At 41.6% G+C, this 22,013-nt stretch overlaps 1 protein-coding gene across 3 annotated transcripts in view; it reads left to right on the top strand.

Moving 5' to 3' along the window:
* The first annotated feature begins 113 nt into the window (after positions 1-113).
* ST13 (ST13 Hsp70 interacting protein) overlaps positions 114-22,013 on the top strand; it is a 31,467-nt gene continuing 9,567 nt past the window's right edge. Inside the window, exons 1-10 of one of the 3 annotated variants that reach the window (XM_059816386.1) lie at positions 114-248; positions 6,431-6,488; positions 7,758-7,827; positions 7,945-8,015; positions 8,541-8,607; positions 9,128-9,212; positions 11,281-11,391; positions 12,753-12,855; positions 16,353-16,469; positions 17,176-17,228. In XM_059816386.1, the coding sequence (XP_059672369.1) occupies positions 139-248; positions 6,431-6,488; positions 7,758-7,827; positions 7,945-8,015; positions 8,541-8,607; positions 9,128-9,212; positions 11,281-11,391; positions 12,753-12,855; positions 16,353-16,469; positions 17,176-17,228 (845 nt within the window). In that variant the 5' untranslated portion in view covers positions 114-138. Of the gene's footprint in view, positions 249-680; positions 736-6,430; positions 6,489-7,757; positions 7,828-7,944; positions 8,016-8,540; positions 8,608-9,127; positions 9,213-11,280; positions 11,392-12,752; positions 12,856-16,352; positions 16,470-17,175; positions 17,229-22,013 lie in introns of those variants that run through there. The other 2 variants (XM_059816385.1, XM_059816387.1) reach the window with 2 other exon arrangements.

A 22,013-nucleotide genomic window follows, 5' to 3' on the forward strand; every position in this document is an offset into this window, starting at 1 on the left:
TGGGCGGGGCCCGACGGGCGGGGGCGGGGCGCCGGGGGGGCGGGGCGGGCTGGAAGCTTCCACGGCGCCGCGCGGCGGTTGGGCAGGGAAGCGAGCAAAGCCTGGCCGCGGCCGCCAGCGTCTCGCCGCCGTTCCGCCATGGACTCGCGCAAGCTGAGCGAGCTGCGGGCCTTCGTCAGGCTCTGCAAGCAGAACCCGGGCCTGCTGCACACCGAGGAGCTGGCCTTCCTCCGCGAGTGGGTGGAGAGGTCGGTCACGGGCCGCGCCGCCGTTGAGGTGGCCGTGAGGGGGGGAGGGGTGGTCTCGCGCGGGACGCGGTGGGGGGAAGGGGGCGTGTCCCTCCAGCAGGGGAGTGGGGGGGCGGCACGTGTCGGCGCGCGGCCCCGCCGCGTGGCCGGGGCGGAGGGCCTGCGGACTGTCGCCGCTGCGGGTCCGGCCCGGTCCTGCTTGACGGGTCTTCGCCGGCGAGCGGCTCCGGTGCGCTGCCGCCTTCCCTCCCGTCCCTTCCCGCCGCAGGGCGTGCCGGCCTTCCAACGCGACACTTAAAAAGACTTTGTTATTTTTTGTTTTGTTTTAAACTCTGGGTATTCCCGTTGCAAAAGCCTGCCCCCCGGCCATCTCGGTGGTTCAGCTTTCCAGGCTGGAAAGCCCCAGAGCAATACTTACCGAGCTAATTCTCCCATGGTGCAGCAGAGTTGGCTAGCCTGTCTTAAAAGGAGCCGAGTTTGTGGGGAGGTGAGTGGCGCTGATTTACATCCTGGTACCCAAAAGCATAAAATACCTGATGGTGTAACACGTGGAGTGTTTCCTGGCCAAGAATGTGTTTTGCCCCTTCAGGTTTCATGTATCAAGTGGTTGAAATCTTGCTGCCCTGTGAGGCACTTCAAATGTGTGCTTTTTATGCTGCACATAGTCATCTGTGCACGTGTTGGCCTATCACAGCAGATGCTTCTCAGTGTAAAAGCATCCTTGGGTTCCACGCTGAGTGCTCAGAAACACCGGGCTGGAAGGGTTGAGGTCCTTTGCTGCTGGCAGAGAAGCCACAGAACCCCTGTATTCAGCTAGGGTGCCTCTGCTTGGCTTTCGTAATTACAACCTTCGCTACGCTAAAGGACCATGAGAAGTGAGGAAAGTCGTTGCCGATACACCTTTTATGGAAGAGGAAATGGAAAGATTCTGTCTAATGACAAACTGGGATTTGTTGTAGAAAATTTGCTTTAAATTTTAATCTGAAAGTTAATTGTACTTTTTGCTGAATAGTACTAGTTGAAGAACTAGTGGGGCTTTGTGTGCATCTATATATAAGTACAGGCATTTCACAGCATGTCATGTAATGAAAATGGCTACAATGAACTATTTGGGGTTTTTTACAGTGATGTTTAAACTTTTTTACGCATCTGAGTATTAGTGTGGTTGTAAAAACACTCCTATTTAACTCACTTGGTTTTGCAGTAGTAATAGTAGCTGCATGTATGCCTAGGAAGGAGATGCATGTCTATTTTATACTACTGCAGGTCTTTAGTTCCTTTTGCTACTGTGTAAAAGACTTCAGTGCCTCAGCCTAGGTTACTTCCATTCTTCTGTTGTGTAATTCTGAAGGTGTGAACAGAGTGTTTTGGGAGGGAGAGGAAGAACACTGACTTCTTTCGGCCAAAAAAGGTGTTAGGGACTGGAAAAGGGATCATCTGATTTCTAACTTTCTCCATGTTAATAGGGAGGGCTTGAACGTCCAGATTTATTTTTAGAGTTTGGTTAATAAAAGGGTGCTTGTATTACAAGTATAAAAATTAGGTTTTGAACTGTGGAATGTTTTTTCCACGTACAGTCTTTGCTGGATATCTTTATCTCAGAAGTTAAAAAATACATCACAGTAGAACCTCCTATAGCTCTTTTAAATTTTCTGGTTTTCTTCACATATTTAAGCTAAATATTTGGGTAAGTCATACAATTGGATATTTGGAGTGGTAGCCAAATTACTTTTCATGTCAAGGTGTCTGGAAGTCTGGTGGATTCCTCTCTTCCCTTCTGTAGCAGTGCTGTTTGCAGTAGGACTATTAAATGCATTTATAGGGTCTTCTCATTCTTTGAAAACTACTTGAAACTTAGCCTGGCTTTTGGTGGAAATAAACTTGATGAGTCTGATCTTTCTGTCAGGCTTACCTGTATTAATCTAAAAGACAGAGATTTAGTCACCAAGGTAATGTTGTGAGTGATTACAGAATAGTGACGAAATGATACTGAAATCCGTTATCAAATTTTTTTTTTCTTTTTTTTCTTAAGGCTAATGATTCTAACTTAAATGATGCTAACTGCTCATAAAGCCAGCATGGGATGCTTTGTTTCTGATTAACTGTTAAAATTGCATCAGAAACCTTAAGTCTTACCTGTTTTCATGCACTTGTTACCTTCTAACCTTTATTCTGTGTAGCTGTTGTATTTAATTTCTATATAGGTGCTCTCTGTATAGAAAGCAAACACTAGTGTATGATTATGTTTGGAAGGTGTTTTGACATCCCTTTTAGTCATGCCTGCTTTTTCATAATTGCATAAAAATACAAATATTTTGACTTGAATTGTTAGGAAATGGGTCATTAAAGGGAACATGTTTCAAAAACCTGCAACTGAGCAAAGAAACAATAGCAGTCCTTTAAAGTAAAGCACAGAATCCCTAATAGATGACCAGAGCTTTTTGCCTTTTTTTGTTGTTTTGTTCAGATAGATTTTGACCCTTTTGAATTCTTGGTAATCCAGTTTCTCTCTAAATACAGTTTTGCTGTGAGTGATGAAAGTGGATGCAGAAATAACAGTTGCAGTTCTTCCAACAACTCATAAAAGCAGCACTTCTCATCACTATGATGAGTGGAAATATGGAGTCATTGTTGCAGTGCAGTCCTGACAGCTCCCAAGAGTTGTTACTGAAATTGCACAACTCAGTTTTAGCACAAAGGTTTAATTAAAAATCTTTTGTGTGTGTGTGCGCCCTCGTTATACAGCTCAGTACCTGCCTTTTCCTACAAGAGTGTCTCATGTCTGTATACTGTTGAGGTTAAATATATTGCAAACTTTGCATATCCTTGCTGTGCATTTAGTCATTGTAATCAAATACTGTTTTAAGGGGTGATTTTAGAGTAACTTGCTTTTGAATTTTTCTGGGATTGTAATTCTGGATTCAACAGAGGATAACTGGATAGTAGAAACATTTTCAAGGACTAGGAGTGAAACTGTTTAGCTGTGGCGGTTCATGAAATAGTTTATTTTAAAATGTGTATATATATTAGTTAAACATCTTATAGACTGTTTTAAGCTTGGGTAGTTTTTGGGGGGATGTGAAGAGGGCAGAAGAGACTGAGAAAGTTGTTTCAGCCTTGAGATGATTCAAGGTGTCAGACTTAAAACCAGCTGATCCTGAGACTGAAGGTTTAGAATTGCTCTAGAATTTGAATCCTGCGGGTTTTTTTTAGCTTGAGCAGCTCATAAGTACATGATTGGAAGCTGGGAATGTTATTAACCTTTTTGAGTTAGAGGGTTCTCAGTCTTTTTCCAGTAAGCTGGGCTTTGAAAGAGTCTTACTGTTTAAAAAAATAAATAAGGGTGGGGTGGGGGAAGTGTTGCCAACAAGCATTAGATGGATCTTAACCTGTGAGCATTGTGTTACCCTGGATATTAGCTATTAGCACTACTAAAATGCTTCAGAATTTGTAGTTTCCTTTGTGCAGAAGAATCACAGAATCACAGAATCACTAAGGTTGGAAAAGACCTGTAAGATCATCAAGTCCAACCTAAAAAAAAAAACCAAAAAACCAAAAAAAAAACAAACCAAAAAAACCCCCACCAAACAAACAAACCACAACACACCAAAAACCAACCCACCCAACACCACACAGCACCATGCCCATCAAGCCACATCCCACAATGCCACATCCACACGCTCCTTGAATACCTCCAGGGATGGTGACTCTACCACCTCCCTGGGCAGTCTATTCCAATGTTTCACTACTCTCTCAGTAAAGAACTTTTTCCTAATATCCAGCCTGAACCTCCCCTGGCGCAACTTGAGGCCATTTCCTCTAGTCCTGTCACTAGTCCCTCGGGAGAAGAGACCAACACCCACCTCTCTGCAACCCCCTTTCAGGTAGTTGTAGAGAGCGATAAGGTCTCCCCTCAGCCTCCTCTTCTCCAGGCTAAACAACCCCAGCTCCCTCAGCCGCTCCTCATAAGACTTGTGCTCCAGACCCCTCACCAGCTTCGTCGCCCTTCTCTGGACACGCTCCAGCACCTCAGTGCCTTTCTTGCAGTGAGGGGCCCAAAACTGAACACAGGATTCGAGGTGCGGCCTCACCAGTACCGTGTACAGGGGGACAATCATTTCCCTAGTCCTGCTGGCCACACTGTTTCTGATACAGGCCAGGATGCCATTGGCCTTCTTGGCCACCTGGGCACACTGCTGGCTCATATTCAGCCGGCTGTCGACCAACACCCCCAGGTCCTTTTCTGCGGGGGAGCTTTCCAGCCACTCGTCCCCAAGCCTGTAGCATTGCCTGGGGTTGTTGTGACTGAAGTGCAGGACCCGGCGCTTGGCCTTATTGAACTTCATCCGGTTGGCCTCAGCCCATCGATCCAGCCTGTCCAGATCCCTCTGCAGAGCCTTCCTACCCTCAAGCAGATCAACACTCCCTCCCAACTTGGTGTCATGTGCAAACTTGCTGAGGGTATACTCAATCCCCTCATCCAGATCATCGATAAAGATATTAAACAAGGCTGTCCCCAAAACTGAGCCGTGGGGGACTCCGCTTGTGACCGGCCGCCAGCTGGATTTCACCCCATTCAGCACAACTCTCTGGGCTCGGCCGTCCAGCCAGTTTTTTACCCAGCGAAGAGTGTACCTGTCTAAACCACGGGCCGCCAGCTTCTCCAGGAAAGAAGAAAACTTAAGGCTCCCCTAGACAGTACCTATAGTCCTAGAGAAAATTCTTTGATTTTTACAGACTGGTAGAGAATTATATGCCCTATTGTCAGCCTACAAGGGTAAAAATTTAGGAGGAACAGTTACTACATGTGCTGTGTTTTTTGCCTAGCTCTATGACGATTTATCAGACTGCAGTTGTTTAGTACTTGCAGTATAACATAGATTAAGCAATGTCAACATTCCAGGGTCACATCTAGATTTTTACAATAGCTCCAGAAGATGCATTTTTTCTTTCTTTTTTTTTTTTTTTTGTTTTGTTTTGTAACTTGTGGTATTTTTTCTTGACAGCTTATCCTTGTAAACTAGAGGTAGTGTAGTGCTGTTTGCTTGGCCTTTGCTGCAGGTCTGGTGTTAGGACCTGTCAATCCTGCCACCTCCTCTTCCCTCTTCTACCCTTTCTCCCCTAATTCATCCCTGTTCCTGTCCTGTCCCGCCCCGTCCAGGTTTGTTTTCAGCCAGTTTGGGGCCTGACTGTGAGGTGGTGCTGGTGGCGGGAGGGAGGAAAGAGGGGAGACCAGGACTGCGGCAGCCTCACTTAAGAAGCTTTAGGATCTCATCCTCAATTATTTTTTTGTTGCACTAATTCCTGGAAGCTGATAGTCCTGCACCCTTCCAGTTCCTCTTGCCTGTTTGCCCAATTCCTTCTCCTCTCCCCTGCATCACACCTAACCAGTTGTGCGGGGCCCCAAGGAGTTGGTCAAGCCTGTTGAGTTGATAGAAATAGGTTTTTCGCTTTGGAGTGTGTATGGCCAGAGCAATTGAGAACTATCAGTAGATAGGAATGGCAGTCTTGTGGCAGCCTGCCATTAGGTATGATTAGACGTTACATGAAACAGCTGGATGATTCAGCCTATGCTTATTTCTGGCTGCTAACCAAAGTCGATACAATATAGAAGTTTATTCTATATTGAAAGAATGCTGTCTCTACAGAGAATGCTCCTTAACTTCCTTAGGAAAGGCATGAATATTGCAATACATAAGAGAAATTAATTTTTCTTCTAGGCAGCAATTTTTTAATTGCATAAGCATTTTAGGCCATTATGGTTCTCTTAACTTGTTTTACTTCCGTTCCAAAAATAATTATAATTTTAGTAATATCTACAATAATAATTAGTTTTGACTTAAAACATAAATTACATTTTAAGGAGAAAATGCACTTGAGCCAAGGAGGCAGCTTTTCTTTGTGAGAAAGGGTGGGTGGGTGATGTGTGATTTGCATGAGTACAAGTCACAGTGGAGTTCTAGGTGAAAGAGCCAACAGACACGGTGCATTATGGTACACTGAGAAAAGCGTGGTGGGTGTGTGCTTTTTATTTGCTGGTTTTACAGTGAATTGCATCATCGTGTTTTGTGTCACAACAAAAAGCTGGGATTAGCAGCAGGATTTGAATCAATAAAATACATGTCACTATTTTGATAATCTTTCTGTTTTGTTTTTTTTCTCTTCTCTACTTTGCTGAAAAGTATGGGAGGCACAATACCACCTGTTCCAGCCAATGCCTCCACAGAGGAGACAAGTAAGGTGAGATACGAAGAATTTATTATTGAAAACTAACATTTGGAGTTTGCAAAATTAACTGAGCAGGAGGAGGGAAAAAATTGCTGTCAATTTTCACTCAGATAGGGTGGGTGAATACACTAGGGTGAGTTGAGTGTGACAGTCCTGTCTGAAGCCTGCCCATTGCATGTTGTAGATGACTTGTTACAGATGGCTTCCTAGTTTATTTCAAGTGTTATCATGCTCCATTTCCCTAATCCTGAATGCCTGATGTTCTGTGCAATGCAAATGCTAAACAAAGTCTTGATTTCTTATTTTTATGTTCTCACTGTCTCTTTATACACCTCTTCTGTAGTCATTAGTGGATTAGATTATAATCTTTGCATGAGAAGAAATACTACCAGTATGATAGTGAATGAACAGTTGAACTATCAACTTTTTAAGGCAGTATTGTGGAAGAGTTTTTTGTTGGTTTTTGTTCATTTGTTTTAACGGAGGTAATAAATTTGGCTTGTAGATATTTATAGCAGGATTTTCCAAAGCTTGAAATTCCTTTGGAAAAAGTAGAATTCTTTTTTTTGGCATTAACGAGACAGTGAATGCTGGAATTACTGGCTAGTTAGAACTGTATGGAGGGACTGTGTATATGTAGTGAGTATAGTCTGTGACACTGAATATGAAGACAAGCATCTTATATCTCTGATAAAGCAGGACGTGCCAAGTTGTGGCATTCACAGGACATTAGTAATGTAGTTAGGAGTTGATAGGAGAACATTTGAAAAAACATTCTAAGTATGTATAAGTAGCAAAGATCTCTGACCTTGTGAAATGGAAACAATATTTTAATCATTGACACCAGCTTATTGTTGACTGCTGGAGGACCTTAGCTTAATAGTATTAGATTGAGAGAATTTTTGATCCAGAGGATGTGTGAGGGAAGACAGGGAGATTGGAAGGGTTGGGTAGTATTCATTGCAAAACTGGTTCTGAATTGGATATTATCTGGATTATTTGGTTTTGATTCTTGAATTAGACAATTTGAAGGACAAGCTTTACAAATAACAGAAGTTCTTGAGTCAAAATTTGGGCTCTGAATTATTTGCATGCATGATAGACTTAATCTGAGAGGAGGAAAAAGGAGATTTGTATCTTAAAATTGAAACAGTTTAGCCATAGAGCAATCTGATGCTTTGAAGATTAATTTTGGATTTTCTGATGCATTGTTATTTATTAGAGTGGGAATAGAATATCAGTCAGAAATAGTGTATGCTTACAAACACATTTCTCTTCCAGGGTAAAGCAGAGGAACAGCCAGAGGAGCCAGTTAAATCACCTGAACCAGAAAGTGAAGAGAGTGACTTAGGTGTGGAAAATAGACTACTTTATCCCATTTCACCAATTTGAACATGATTCTGGAAATCCTCTCTGTGTTTGTAGATGGAGCTTAATCTTGGTTTCTTGGTTTTTGTTTTTCCCCCAGAAATTGACAGTGAGGGTGTGATTGAACCAGACAATGATGACCCTCAAGAAATGGGAGATGAAAATGTGGAGGTAAGCATAATATTTTCAATGTCTGTGGTAGAAGGAAAGATAGGGAGAGGTTTCAAATTTAGTCAAGAATAGCGGCTGAGGGGGGATGAATACTATATTAGCTAGGTAGCCAGCTGTTGCTTTGGCTTTTTTTCTCCTAAATAGAAAACTTACTGGCTTAAATCCACAGTCTTTCCTTATTCAAGGTTAGAGTCCATCAAAAAGTTCAGTAAGGAAAATCAGGCCAGAAAACACCAAAAAAAATTTATCAAAGCACCCATGAAAAATAGATACATAGAAATCTGCCATTATTCAACTTACCCTTTGAGTGGTTTTAAGGTAAAAATAATGGTGGCTAATGTCTCCAAGCTGAAAGAAAAAAGTTACAATTTTTTGAACTGTGATTTCAATGTGAATTAAAAACAACATTCTGGAACCAGAAAACTGGAGCTCCCTTATTTGGCGCTGTCTTACCACGGTAATTCTGGCCTGCACTCTACAGCTTTTAGGGTTTGTGTGTGTTTTTAATTTTCTTTAATTTCTTAGGTAACTGAAGAAATGATGGATCAAGCTAATGAGAAGAAGATTGAAGCGATAAATGCTCTAAGTGAAGGTGATAAATTGTTTTTTAGTACATATTCAAGGACATCAGGTTTGGTTCTCCTTTTAAAAAAAGGAAATAAATATCTTGGACCATTTTGAATGCTTTCAAGGAAGAGAAAACTCACTTCCTGTTGGATACCCAAAACTATCTAGAACAGGAAAGCTTTAAGTACTGCAGCATCTTAATTACAAATTGATCGTTACAGTACTTCCCTACATATTATGATTAGTGTCTCTAGTGATTTGTCTTAATGCAGTGAAAAGCTCTGTAATAAAGAAGTGACTTCCTATTTGATTGAGTACAAAGTTAAATGTACAAATTTAACTGGAAAAAGTCTCTCCTCCCCTCCAGCATTAATTTTTGAGTTTGTACTTCAGTAACATAGCAAGAGGGAGAAATTGATTTTTGTTTGTTGTTAATGTTCCATTTAAGAAGTGCCTGGAGAGGTAACACCCTGTAAGGCAGGTTTGACAATTTGGATGTAATTTCATTGCGTAATGATTGAAACTTCACTGGTACTCATATTTAGGTGAACTTCAGAAGGCTGTCGACTTGTTCACAGATGCTATCAAGCTGAATCCTTGTTTGGCTATCTTGTACGCCAAGAGGGCAAGGTGAGTAATTATAAATTAGTGATTTATGTTTCTGCCTGTTCTGTTATTTCCTTCAGGAGCCTAAATATAATGGCAACTGGAGATTCTATATAAACTTAAACCACACAAGGGAAAGAGAAAAGTATACTTCATGCATGTTCTCTTATGTGATTAACCAGATTTGCTGAAGCAGCCATCTAAAGAATCTTGATAATACATTGTGTAAGTAACAGAATGATGTTCCAAAATGCATTGTGGTAATAAGCCTTTTGGTATGTTGAGTTAGAATAATGCTGGATAACAAACACCTGCAAAATCTGAACTTTCTTCTAGGATTAAGATGATGATTGAAATCATGTCCTGTTTAGATGCAAAGTTAACTGTGGATCATGTGAATTCTCTTCTTGTTGTACCTGCTAAATGAATTCTTTCACTGTGAAGTAGACTAGTTTGTGTTCAATGGTCCTACATTTGAAGAGGACATACCTATTTCTCAACCCATTCAATACCCACATTACTGCTAATTACATCTACCAGCCTGCAGGTAGTGCATTGGGAACATTGTCAGATTTGATGTGTGGTAGCCCTAACTTCATAATGCACAAACATATTTATCTTCCTAATTCTTGAAGAAGGCTGGGCAAGTATGGGTTGCAGAAGCACAAGTTCTCACGGATTTTTTTTTTGTTTCTCCTTATACACAAAAACTCCACTAACTATGGATGATTTGATAGTTTAGTGGATCTTTTCCATAGCAAGGTATAATTCAAAGAAATGTTCAACTTTTGATGACTTTCCCGTGATTAATTAGTGTCCTTTAACTGTTCCATTCTCGTACATCTTAACTGCTACATGCCTTGCTGTTTTTTCCTTTCCATATTAAAAGTTTTTGCATGTAACACCACTTGTGTGCCTTAATATACTGTTGTTGTTGTTCTTGCCATCGTAGTAGTATGTTTAAAATCTCTTATAATGCCATATCTTCTCAGGACTGGGATTAGCAATGAAAAATAAGAGTGTTAGGAGAAGTTTAAAAAATACCTCAATTTGGTCTGTTATAGAAATAAGCAAACAGTATATTAGGATATTGTAAAACCTACAGTGTATCAGCAGGGCTGATCAAGTGCTGTGAGTAATCAATCCACTGCTCTGGCGGACTTTGGTTTTGGTTCTGGGAGGGTTGTGTGTTTGCGAGACTACGATTTTTGTGCAGCCAACAGCATTGGAATGTCCCTCATTGATGAGGTGTAGCTTTGGGACAGATTCCTGACATGTTGTCCATGTGTTTGCTTCTAGTAGAGAACGTGTCACTTTGTGTTTGCGTTGTAACAAGCCATAACGGTGAAGTTACTCACCGGCACTCTAATTGCTGATAAATTGTTTTCAAGTAAATGTAAAAGGGCAGAAGTTCTGACTTGGAGTATCTTGAATATCAAATACCCTTGTCAATTCAGGAATGGTTTTTAGTGTTTCCTTCAGAGATTCTTAATTTGAAATGCCTCAACCTCCTAAACTACTGCCCTACTGGTTAATCTGATATGCTTGTGTGTTGTAAAATTTGCAGTTATTTCACTTAACTGACAAAGGATTAGGGCTGCTTTCTGGGTTTGTGTTTTGTTTTGCCTCTTTTAATCTTGATGACTCATCTCCTATCTCCTTTTGTAGTTCCTGCTGATCCTACTTGTGCTTTCTTTGTTTTACTCTTTTAAAGACTGTGTAATACGACATGCATAACATTGTTGTTTTGTTCAAATTGCTAGTTGCCGTTGGCTATAGACTCCGAACACCCTGGAATTGAACTGTCCTTTGCATTTATGTATCCTTTCCTTGTTTACTAAAGTTATTGTTGCTGGCAAGGCTTGAGCCTGAACAACAAACGCTTTCGCTTCTTGCTAATGATTCACCTACAGTGGCGGGGGCACGGGGAACTAAATTTCAGTGACTTCATTATCGCTATGAAATCTTTTTGAACTCCACTCTTCAAATGTATTCTCTCCCTAGCTTGCCTGTTAGTCATCCAAAATTATTTCCAGCTTAAGTTAGTAACTTGGTATTTCAATATGTACAGTAAATGTACTTGTTCCCACAGTGTTTTTGTGAAACTACAGAAGCCAAATGCTGCCATTAGAGATTGTGACAGAGCCATCAAGATTAATCCTGACTCGGCACAGACATACAAATGGAGGGGGAAAGCGCATAGGTAATGAACTGCACCTGTACTTGATACTCTCTTTACTTATTTGGGGGGAACAGTTTTGTTTATGCATTCTCTCTTTCTCTGTGTCTCTGAACTGTCTGTCTTGCACCTGAGAGCAGTAATCATGAGCCAAGAAACCATTGTGCTTACAGGAAAGAAAGGATGATCATGATTTATTGATGGCAATTTTTGAGTAGTCCTTTTGGCACTGTCTTTTTTTTTTTTCTCTCACTTTTTTTTTTTTAATATATCTTCTAATGGCTTACTGGTGTTCTGAATAGAATTTTATAATCATTTGCTAAAGATTATGAGTTCTAGGACTGTGGGTTTTACTTGTTTGGAGGTCTTTTTGTTTTCACTTAGTTCAGTTTTTATTTACTAACCTATAATTCTTAAACATTTCTCTGCTGCTTTTATTCCATTAGATCCTAGAGCTCTTTCACATAGTAAATTAAGCTGCCTAGTTATTAAGGGAACCAGTTTTTGCAATTGAAGAGTGACATTAAGCAAACAGTGCAATTATTTAAAATGGCATTAGGCCAGAGTGCATCCCCCCTCAAAAATGTGAACTTTTTTTACATTACAATAAATCAGCCAAAAAAAAAAAAAAAAAGGTGACACTTCTTACGGTCCATATAAAAGTGGAAGGAGTAAATGCTAATAGAACTTACCAAAAAAAAAGGTATTTTAAACAGCGTTCAGAGAGTAGCTTGTTAATGTCTACAGTTTTAAGAAATGGCATGGATCCTAAGAGCAAGAAGACTAGAACATAGCTTGGATTAACACCTTTGTCTGTAAGCAGAAGTGCTTTGACCCCTTAAGAATACCACCATTCATTTAAATTTTTGATTATCAAGAGTTTGTATAAATGAATAGTTAAGAGGTGTGCACACTAGCTTGTATGACCTCTTCAACTAAGACGTAAAGAGGGTCCACGTAAGCTTGATGTAGCGGTGGCTTAGACTTGTACAGAACACCGAATGTACAGTTTTACACTGAACATGTGCCTAGTGTTGCAAAGTGTTTTTGTTAGTGTGCTTCACGTGCTTAGGTAGGGTAACTTCTCCCTGTTATCCCTTCTTGTTTATAGCAAACAATGACACTAGCTGATTTTTGAGGGCTTTTTCCCTCATTTTAACTTCAAGCAAAAGTTACTGTAAGGGTGTGAAGCAGGCAAATATCCTCTAATGGCATTGTAGTGTGTAGGTTACAGAAAACACCATGATTATTAAACTTCAAATTTCTGTAAGTCCGTATAGCTGCAGGTAAAAGTACTGAATGTTGCAGGGTTGTACATATTTTGAAGACCTGTAAGAGTTCATTTTGCTTTTTCTTTCTGAATGTTGGTGTCTTCTGAATTTCAGACTTCTGGGTCACTGGGAGGAGGCTGCTCATGATCTTGCATTAGCTTGTAAACTGGATTATGATGAAGATGCTAGTGCCATGCTGAAGGAGGTGCAACCAAGAGTAAGTGGGGAAGCATAATGGAGGTTCCTTCTCCATTTGTTTGAGTGACATTGCTGCCTTCAGATTCTTCCAATATGCATTGTCTTGTGGGAATGTGTTCATGTGTCATCTGACACTTCAAACTGAGTTTATAAATACTTCTGTCTTCAGTCACAGCTGTTTATGGCTGTGTGTAGAGAAATTGAGTCTCTGGGGCTGGGCATGTAACTGAACTATGAAATACTATGTTCCTTTTTAAGAATCTTAACAGAAGCATCTGAAGTAGTTGAAGTTTGCCAGACACCTTAGATTCTAGGTTAAAACATTCAAAAGAGCAAGAGAACACTGTGATAATGGATTTTTTCCAAAATGTTTCTGAATTGATCAAAGCTTCATCCTAAACACGTTTTACAAATGAAGCATTCTTTGCTGTGATTTGTACTTTCATTAGTCTACCCCATGAGGGCAGCATAATCTCTCTGAGACTGGTTTTCAGCTTTTCTCAAGTGATTGACCTCAGCGTTCTGCTAAGGAAGAAATTTTGTATTTAAAAAAAAACCAAACAGACTGTTGATAGCAGGCTTTCTTTTTCATCTGTTTTGCATATTCCTTTAAAGTGGTTGACAGACAACAGATTGCAGCTGTTGCATTGTATTGGGTTTAAGTGGCAAGGTTGGGGACTAGACTGCAGGGCTGGCCTCTTCTAAGAAGAAACATGGGACTGTCCCTATGTTAGATCGAGCCAGTTCCAGCTGGCTGCAAAACAGACCCACTGCTAGCCAAAGTGGAGCCAGTCAGCGACACTGGTGGTGCTTCTGTGATAACATATTTAAGAAAGACTTAAAAAATGCAGTGCAACAGCTGTGAGAGAAAGGGGAGTAAAGAAGAAAAAATATGAGAGAAGCAACCCTGCAGACACCAAGATTAGTGAAGGAGGAAGGGGAGGAGATGTGCCGGGCACGGGAGCAGAGATTCCTCTGCAGCCCATGGAGAAGACCGTGGTTAAGCAGGTTGTCCCCCTTGAGCCTATGGAGGTCCACAGTGGAGCAGATATCCACCCTGCAGCTTATGGAGGATCCCATGCCAGAGCAAGTGGATGGGCCCTGAAGGAAGTGGCAGCCCATGTAGAGTTCACACTGGAGCAGGCTCCTGGAAGAAGCTGTGGCCTGTGGAGACGAGCCCACGCAGAAGCTGGTTTTCTGGCAGGAGCTGCAGCCCATGGGGGACTCATGCTAGAACAGTCTTTTGCTTAAGGACCATACCCTGTGGGGAGGACCCATGCTGGAGCAGTTTGTGAAGGACTGTATCCTGTGGCGGGAACCCCACGCTGGAGCAGGAAAAAAGTGTGAGGAGGAAGGAGTGGCAGAGGTGCAGTGTTGTGAAATGACCACAGCACCCTGTGCCGTTCGGGGTGGGGGAGGAGGTGGAAGAGTGGGGAACGAAGGAGTGAAGTTGAGCTTTGGGAATAAGGGGAATAGGAAGAAGGTGATTTTAGTTTTGTCCTCGTTTCTCATCATTCTACTCTATTTTTAATTGGCAATAAATTAAATTAATTTTCCCCATGTTGAGTCTTGTTTTGCCCATGGTGGTAGTGGATGAATGATCTCCCTGTCTTTATCTCAAGCCAGGACCGTCTCCATCTTATTTTCTGTCCTTGTCCTCTTGAGGAGGGGGAGTGAGAGAGCGGCTTAGTGAGCATCTGGCAGCCAGACAAGCTTAACCTACCACGTGCATAAACGTTCCTCTGTCTGATAACGTCAGCTTTCAGTTTTCCTACCATGTCTTTGTAGAAGACACTGTCTCCAGCAAAAAAACAATGGAAACCATCTTGCAACCTGTTAGTCTCCTGTGTGGTATGCTGTTGATCTGTGGTAAATGTAATTATGTCTTAGGTCTCAACCTTTTTTATAAGAGGTATACTTAATGCTTGGTTGAGGGGGAACCTTTTATTTCCCAGTTAATCTGCCCATGCACAGAAACAGCAGAGTATGTCTGTGATACAGAATCACTAAGGTTGGAAAAGACCTGTAAGATCATCAAGTCCAACCATAAAAAAAAAAAAAACAAAAAAAACCCCACCAAAACAAAACCACACACACCCCCACAAAAAAACCAAAACCACCCACAAACCACACCACAACCCACACAAAAACAACCCACCCACACCACACAGAACCATGCCCATCAAGCCACAAATGTGGCGTTGCTGTGTAGCTGCCAACTGTATGGGAATTTGTGTATGTAGTTCAAGGAAAAATGTATTATCTTTTCATGGGTGATTTTTTTATCTTTAATAAGTGAAGATGATGCATTCATCTAATTTATCAACTTCCAGCTTTCCTAGCACTTTTTAGTTTGTAGCACTTCCAGCTGAAAGTCTGAGTCAAATTATAAAAATGCTTAGTTCATTTTGAGAAATACTTAGCAACAGTGAAAATCAAAACTTTGGAAACTCTTATGTTTCATTTAAAAAAAAAAAAAAAAAGCCAAAACACTTACCTCTCTCCTCATGAAGTATTGAATGGCCATAACATCAGCTTTTGATAACACGTACTGCGTTCAGTATGTCTCCTGCTGTCTGTACTGTGCTTTCTTTGGCATATGTACTTGAAGAACAATGTGGTACGGAATGAATATCTCTTAGCTAAAATAAGTTGTATCGAAACTTCACAACTTATAAAATAATTTCTTTGCTTAAAGAATATTCTGAAAGTTAGTACCTCTGTTCTTGAACCTTGATTTTGCTATGTTTTTCAGTTACAGCAGTGTTACAGGGTAACCATCATACACAATTTGTGAAATCATGAACCATTTCTTGCAGTGCTATATAAGGATACATTCTGGTTTCAGGAAAGCAGTGCTACAGTTAGTGTTCTATTGTTATAATGAGCCCTGAGTGAGGAGCCTTGGGGAGTTCATTGCTAACTACTCTTTTCTGCTGGGCCTGTAGATTTGATAGACTTGAGAAAAAGCTAATAATATGAAGCAAACTTTCTCCCCACCAGCCCTTTCTTGGTTTGGTTCAGGAATTCTTTGGTCTGCTTATGTCTAGCTGTCTATGCTGCAAAGGCATCGGAACCCCAATGACACTATCTAAAAAGAGTGTGTGCACAGGGGGAATTATGTTTCCTGTTGTTGTGCCAGTGAAAATTCCCTTTTCTGGGGCAGTTGCTGGTTTTAGCTGTGGAGAAATTAGTATTTCAGCATAAAAGCACGAAGGGATGTGGAATGATAACGTGTTTAAGTTCTAACAATGGTGCAAGTCCTAGAGCTCTATACAAAGAAGTATACTAGAGTGCATGTTCTGGTGAATCTAGTTAGGGCTGAGTAGACATGAGTAACTGATTACCGTAGAGAGGAAGTAGCCAATGACTCCTAAAACAAAGGGGCTTTTAGGGTGTGAAGTCAGATCTTATTTTTAAGAACTGGTAAAAGCACACTTACATGTGTTTTGTATTGAAATATGTTGTGTGATATGGTAGAAATGTATATGAAATCTTGGTATTCTATTGTAACAGGCTCAGAAAATTGCAGAACATCGCCGAAAATATGAGCGGAAGCGTGAAGAAAAGGAAATCAAGGAAAGAATGGAAAGAGTGAAGAAGGCACGGGAGGAGCATGAGAAAGCACAAAGGGTGAATACTTAGGCTTTAATATTTCGTAATAATTTGGAGAGTGTCATAGTTATTTTGGTTAAAATGAATTGCAGAGAATAATTACTTTCATTTTAAGTCTTAGAATTAAATTTCAGAGAGTTCATTTCTGTCTTGGTTACTTGACCAATAATGAAATCTGGAGAAGAGGGCATTGTACTGCATCTGCTTTTATTGCTTATGACAAAAACAGGCTGTGGAATCTCTACTAATCCTGTATTTCAAGAAGTCAGTTAATGTGTGACTGTACCAGAATAGTTTTCGCTTAAAGTACTTATGTCTCCTGAAGTGGGAGGCTTCAAATTCAGGATAATACTTTGCTTCTCTTACTCACTTCCTGACACAGTTTGCTTGCTTTTTCTTCATGCTTTACTGATATATTTTAATATGTTGTGGGTGGGAGTTAGTTCTAAAAATGTAAGTTGAGGAGCTGAAACATCATACAGTTCATAGTCAGTAAAAACATAACTCTGCATAACTTATCTGCAAAAACAGACTAAAATAAGAGTAGACGTCACTATTTCTTGTCAGTGGTTTTGTACATAGTGAAGTGCTTTGTTTATTGTGATAGCCTACCTGCCTGAAACAGTTTCAGCCATTTTTTTTTTTCCTCCTAAAACCAGTTGAGCAGTAGAAAACAGGCTGCAGTTCCATTGCTTTGTGTGGAATGATGTGTTTTCATCTGCAGGAGGAAGAAGCAAGACGACAGGCAGGAGGAGCTCAGTTTGGTGGCTTCCCAGGTATTTTATTTTTAAGCATCAATACTTGAGATAGAGGTGACTGTTGTTTCCATGGAGAGTATTATAACCACAGTTTTTACAGCATTTGTTCTCAAGACGGAGAGGAAAATATTTTATAAAGTTTAGAACTTGTCTACAAATAACTCTTGGAGCACTAGTGGGAAGAGGGATGGGATTCTTTCTCTTAAAGAGAATTGATGCTGGGTAGCAAGTAGAGGGAAGACAGAAATCAATAATGATGGATAACAGAATGAAAGAATTTAGGTCTGAGAAAAAAAAGGTGCAGTATTTGCTTAATAATATGTGCTGAAAAACTAGTATAAAAATGTTTTCCAAATTACCCAGGGTGCCTAAGAACAGTGGTTTTAAAGTTGAAAATTTGGATTGAATGTTAGGGAAATCTGTGCTGGTTGCAAGCTATTGTTAAACAGAATAGTTTCTCAAAGGAGGTAGTTCAGTTTACCTTATAGAAAAGCTGTCCCTGGACAGTTCCATGAAAATCGGGCTTTCCATGTTATTTTGGGGTACAATAAATTGGGGAGAAACAAGAGTAAGTACTAATGCTCTTGAAGATTGGGATATAGTTGAGGTAGTGTCGTGGTTTAACTCCAGATGGCAACTAAGCACCACATAGCCGCTCGCTCACTCCTCCCCCTGCCCCAGCAGGGTGGGGGAGAGAATCAGAAAAGTAAAAGCAAGAAAGCTTGTGGGTTGAGATAAGAACAGTTTAATAAATGAAATATTATAATAATAATAATGATGATGATGTAATGAAATGGAAAATAACAACAACAACAACAACAAAAAAAACAAACAAGAAAGACAAGTGATGCAAATGAAAACAATTGCTCACCACTCTCCGACTGATGCCCAGCCTGTCCCCAAGCAGCGGTCCCCCGGCCAGCTTTCCCCCTAGTTTATATGCTGAGCATGACATCAATATGGTATGGAATATCCCTTTGATCAATTAGGCTCAGCTGTCCCGACTGTGTCCCCTCCCAACTTCTTGTGCACCCCCAGCCTACTTGCTGGTGGGGTGGTGTGAGAAGCCGAAAAGGCCTTGATTCTGTGTAAGCACTGCTCAGCAGTAATGAAAACATCACTGTATTATCAACACTGTTTTCAGCACAAATCCAAAACACAGCCCCGTACTAGCTACTATGAAGAAAATTAACTCTACCCCAGCCAAAACCAGCACATTCTCCACCCCTTATTCCATACCATTTATGTCATGCTCAGGTAACACACTATCCGATACATTCTCATTACGTACCATCACCCTTCCCATCCTTTGATGTAATACACAGATATCATTCCCTTAGTCTATGGATCACCTCTGTGAAATGTCTGTAAATATCCACAATTGTCCACAAAATCCATTGAGTTAATTTAGTCCTTGAGTTTGGGCTCCATCTGTTATGGTGGTCACTCAGGACAGGAGAGGTGTCATATTGCATGGAGTTATTGGGCACCACAGTCAGCTCAGGTCGGGTCACTGCTGTACTTGCACTGCTTCTTGTAAGGCTTGTCCTTTGGTTCAGGTGATTCATGCTATAGTAATTCCTTTAACATGCAACTCCAGTCATGGGTTACAATAACTTAAAGGTATTTTCATTACAATCTCCACCCCTGGTCCCTTTGTGCCAGGTTATAGGGTTTAACATTGCAATGAGCTCCTCCTTTTGCTCCTAGCCTGGCTAGCAACAAGGGGTTCCTGCTATAGCAGTTCCCACAATATGTAACTCAAATCATGGATTATTTTCACCCAGAAGTCAGTCGCCTTGAGGTACACATTGGACTCCCTCATCCTTCTGCATTACCCACCAAGTGCTTGAGCAAAAACAATCCCACAAATAGGTTTACCCTTTTCTGAGGAAGGAATAACCCAGACTGTTTTTCCCAACAAGTTCCTTATGTGTACTACAGGGATCTTGTCCCCTTCCACAGTGCGCAGGGGCTTTGATTGGGCAGGGCCAGGTCGACTGGCAGAGCCTCTAGTGTTAACTAGCCAAGTGGCTTCTGCTAAATGCATATCCTAATGCTTGAGTGTCCCAGCACCCATTGCTTTCAGTGTAGTTTTTAACAGTCCATTGTATCATTCAGTTTTCCCAGAGGCTGGTGCATGATAGGGGATGTGATACCCCCAGTCAGTGCCATGCTCCTTGGCCTAGGTGTTAATGAGATTGTTTCAGAAATTAGTCCTGTTGTCTGATTCAATTCTTTCAGGGGTGCTGTGTCACCATAAAATTTGCTTTTCAAGGCCTAAGATAGTGTTCTGGGCAATGGCATGGGTCACAGGGTATGCTTCCAACCATCCAGTAGTTGCTTCCACCATTGTAAGCACATGCTGCTTACCGTGGCGGGTTCATGGTAGTGGGATTCAATCAACCTGCCAGGCTTCCCTGTATTTATATTTCAGCCATTGTCCTCTATACCAAAAAGGCTTTAGCCGCTTAGTTTTTTTGATTATGGCACATGTTTGACATTCATGGAAAACTTTGAGGTACGCAATGGCATCAATAGTCAAGTCCACCCCTTGATCACAAGCCCATTTCTATGTTGCATCCCTTCTTAAATGTTCTGATGTGTGATGGGCCCATCGAGCTTTAAATAGCTCAACCTTATGTTCCCAATCCAGATCCACCTGAGCCATTTCAATTCTAGCAGCCTAGTCCACTTGCTCATTGTTTCAATGTTCTTCAGTGGCACGACTCTTGGGTATGTGAGCATCTATGTGATACACTTTTACAACCAGGTTCTCTACCCGAGCAGCAATATCTTGCCATAATTCAGCAGCCCAGATGGGTTTACCTCTGTGCTGCCAGTTGCTCTGCTTCCATTGCTGTAACCACCCCCACAAAGCATTTGCCACCATCCATGAGTCAGTATAGAGATGAAGTACTGGCCATTTTTCTTGTTTAGCAATATCTAAAGGCAGCTGAATGGCTTTCACCTCTGACTTGATTCACCTTGTCCTTCAGCAGTTTCTGTGACTTGTCGTGTAGGACTCCACACAGCAGCTTTCCACCTTCGATGTTTTCCCACGATATGACGGGATCCATCTGTAAACAGCGCATATTGCTTCTGATTTTCTGATAATTTATTATACAGAGGGGCCTCTTCAGCATGAGGCACCTCCTCTGGCGACACTCCAAAGTTTCAGCCTTCTGGCCAGTCCACAGTCAATTCCAGGATTCCTGGGTGGTTGGGGTTTCCCATGAGCCCATTGCGTTACCAGTGCGACCCACTTACTCCATGTAGCATCAGTTGCATGATACATAGAGGGGACCCTCCCTTTGAACATCCAGCCCAGCACAAGCAATCGAGTTGCCAAAAGGAGCTGTGCTTCAGTACCAACTATTTCTGAAGCAGCTCCAATTCCTTCATATGCTGGTAATATTTCTTTTTCAGTTGGAGTGCAACAGGCTTCAGATCCCCTATATCCGCGGCTCCAAAACCCTAGAGGTTGACCCCGAGTCTCTCCAGGTGCTTTCTGCCAGAGGCTCCAGGTGGGGCTGTTATCCCTGGCTGAGGTATAAAGCATGTTTTTCACATCTTGTCCTGTTCGGACTGGCCCAAGTGCTACTGCACGAACTATCTCCTGTTCAATTTGTTCAAAGGCTTGCTGCTGCTCAGGGTCCCATTCAAAGTTGTTCTTCTGGTTCACTTGATAGAGAGGGCTTACAATCAGACTATAACCTGGAATATGCATTCTCCAGAAACCCACGACACCTAAGAAAGCTTGTGTTTCCTTTTTGTTAGTTGGTGGAGACATAGCTGTTATTTTATTGATCACATCCATTGGGATATGATGACGCCCATCTTGCCATTTTACTCCTAAAAACTGAATTTCCTGTGCAGGCCCTTTGACCTTACTTTGTTTTATAGCAAAACCAGCTTTCAGGAGAATCTGGATTATTCTTCTCCCCTTCTCAAACACTTCTTCCGCTGTGTTGTCCCACACAATGATGTCAATATACTGCAGGTGTTCGGGAGCTTCACCTTGTTCCAGTGCAGTCTGTATCAATCCATGACAAATGGCAGGACTATGTTTCCACCCCTGGGGCAGTCGATTCCAGGTGTACTGGATACCCCTCCATGTGAAAGCGAATTGTGGCCTGCACTCTGCTGCTAGAGGGATAGAGAAAAACGTGTTGGCGGTATCTATTGTTGCCTACCGTTTGGCAGCCTTTGACTCCAGTTCATACTGAAGTTCTAGCGTGTCTGGTATGGTAGCACGCAGCAGTGGTGTGACTTCGTTCAGTCTTTGATAGTCCACTGTTAACCGCCACTCTCTGTTAGATTTTTGCACAGGCCATATGGGACTATTAAAGGGTCAGTGAGTCTTACTGATCACTCCTTGACTTTCTAGTTGATGGATCAACTTACAGATGGGAACCAGGAAGTCTTGATTGGTGTGATATTGTCACCGGTGCACTGTCATGGTAGCAATTGGCACCTGCTGGTTTTTAACTTGCAGCAACCCCACCACAGAAGGATCCTCTGAGAGACCAGGCAAGCTAGACAGCTATTTGATCTTCTCTGTACTCAAAGCAGCTATACCAAAAGCCCACCGGTACCCTTTTGGGTCTTTGAAGTACTCTTTCCTGAGATAGTCTATGCCAAGGATACATGGAGCCTCTGGACCAGTCACAATAGGGTGCTTTTGCCACTCATTCCCAGTTAGGCTTACTTCAGCCTCCAACACAGACAGTTCTTGGGATCCCCCTGTCACTCCAGAAATACAGATGGATTCTGCCCCCTTGTAATCTGATGGTACTAGAGT

This window comes from Gavia stellata, chromosome 4 (genome assembly GCF_030936135.1).
Source record: "Gavia stellata isolate bGavSte3 chromosome 4, bGavSte3.hap2, whole genome shotgun sequence".
Classification (NCBI taxonomy): Eukaryota; Metazoa; Chordata; class Aves; order Gaviiformes; family Gaviidae; genus Gavia; species Gavia stellata.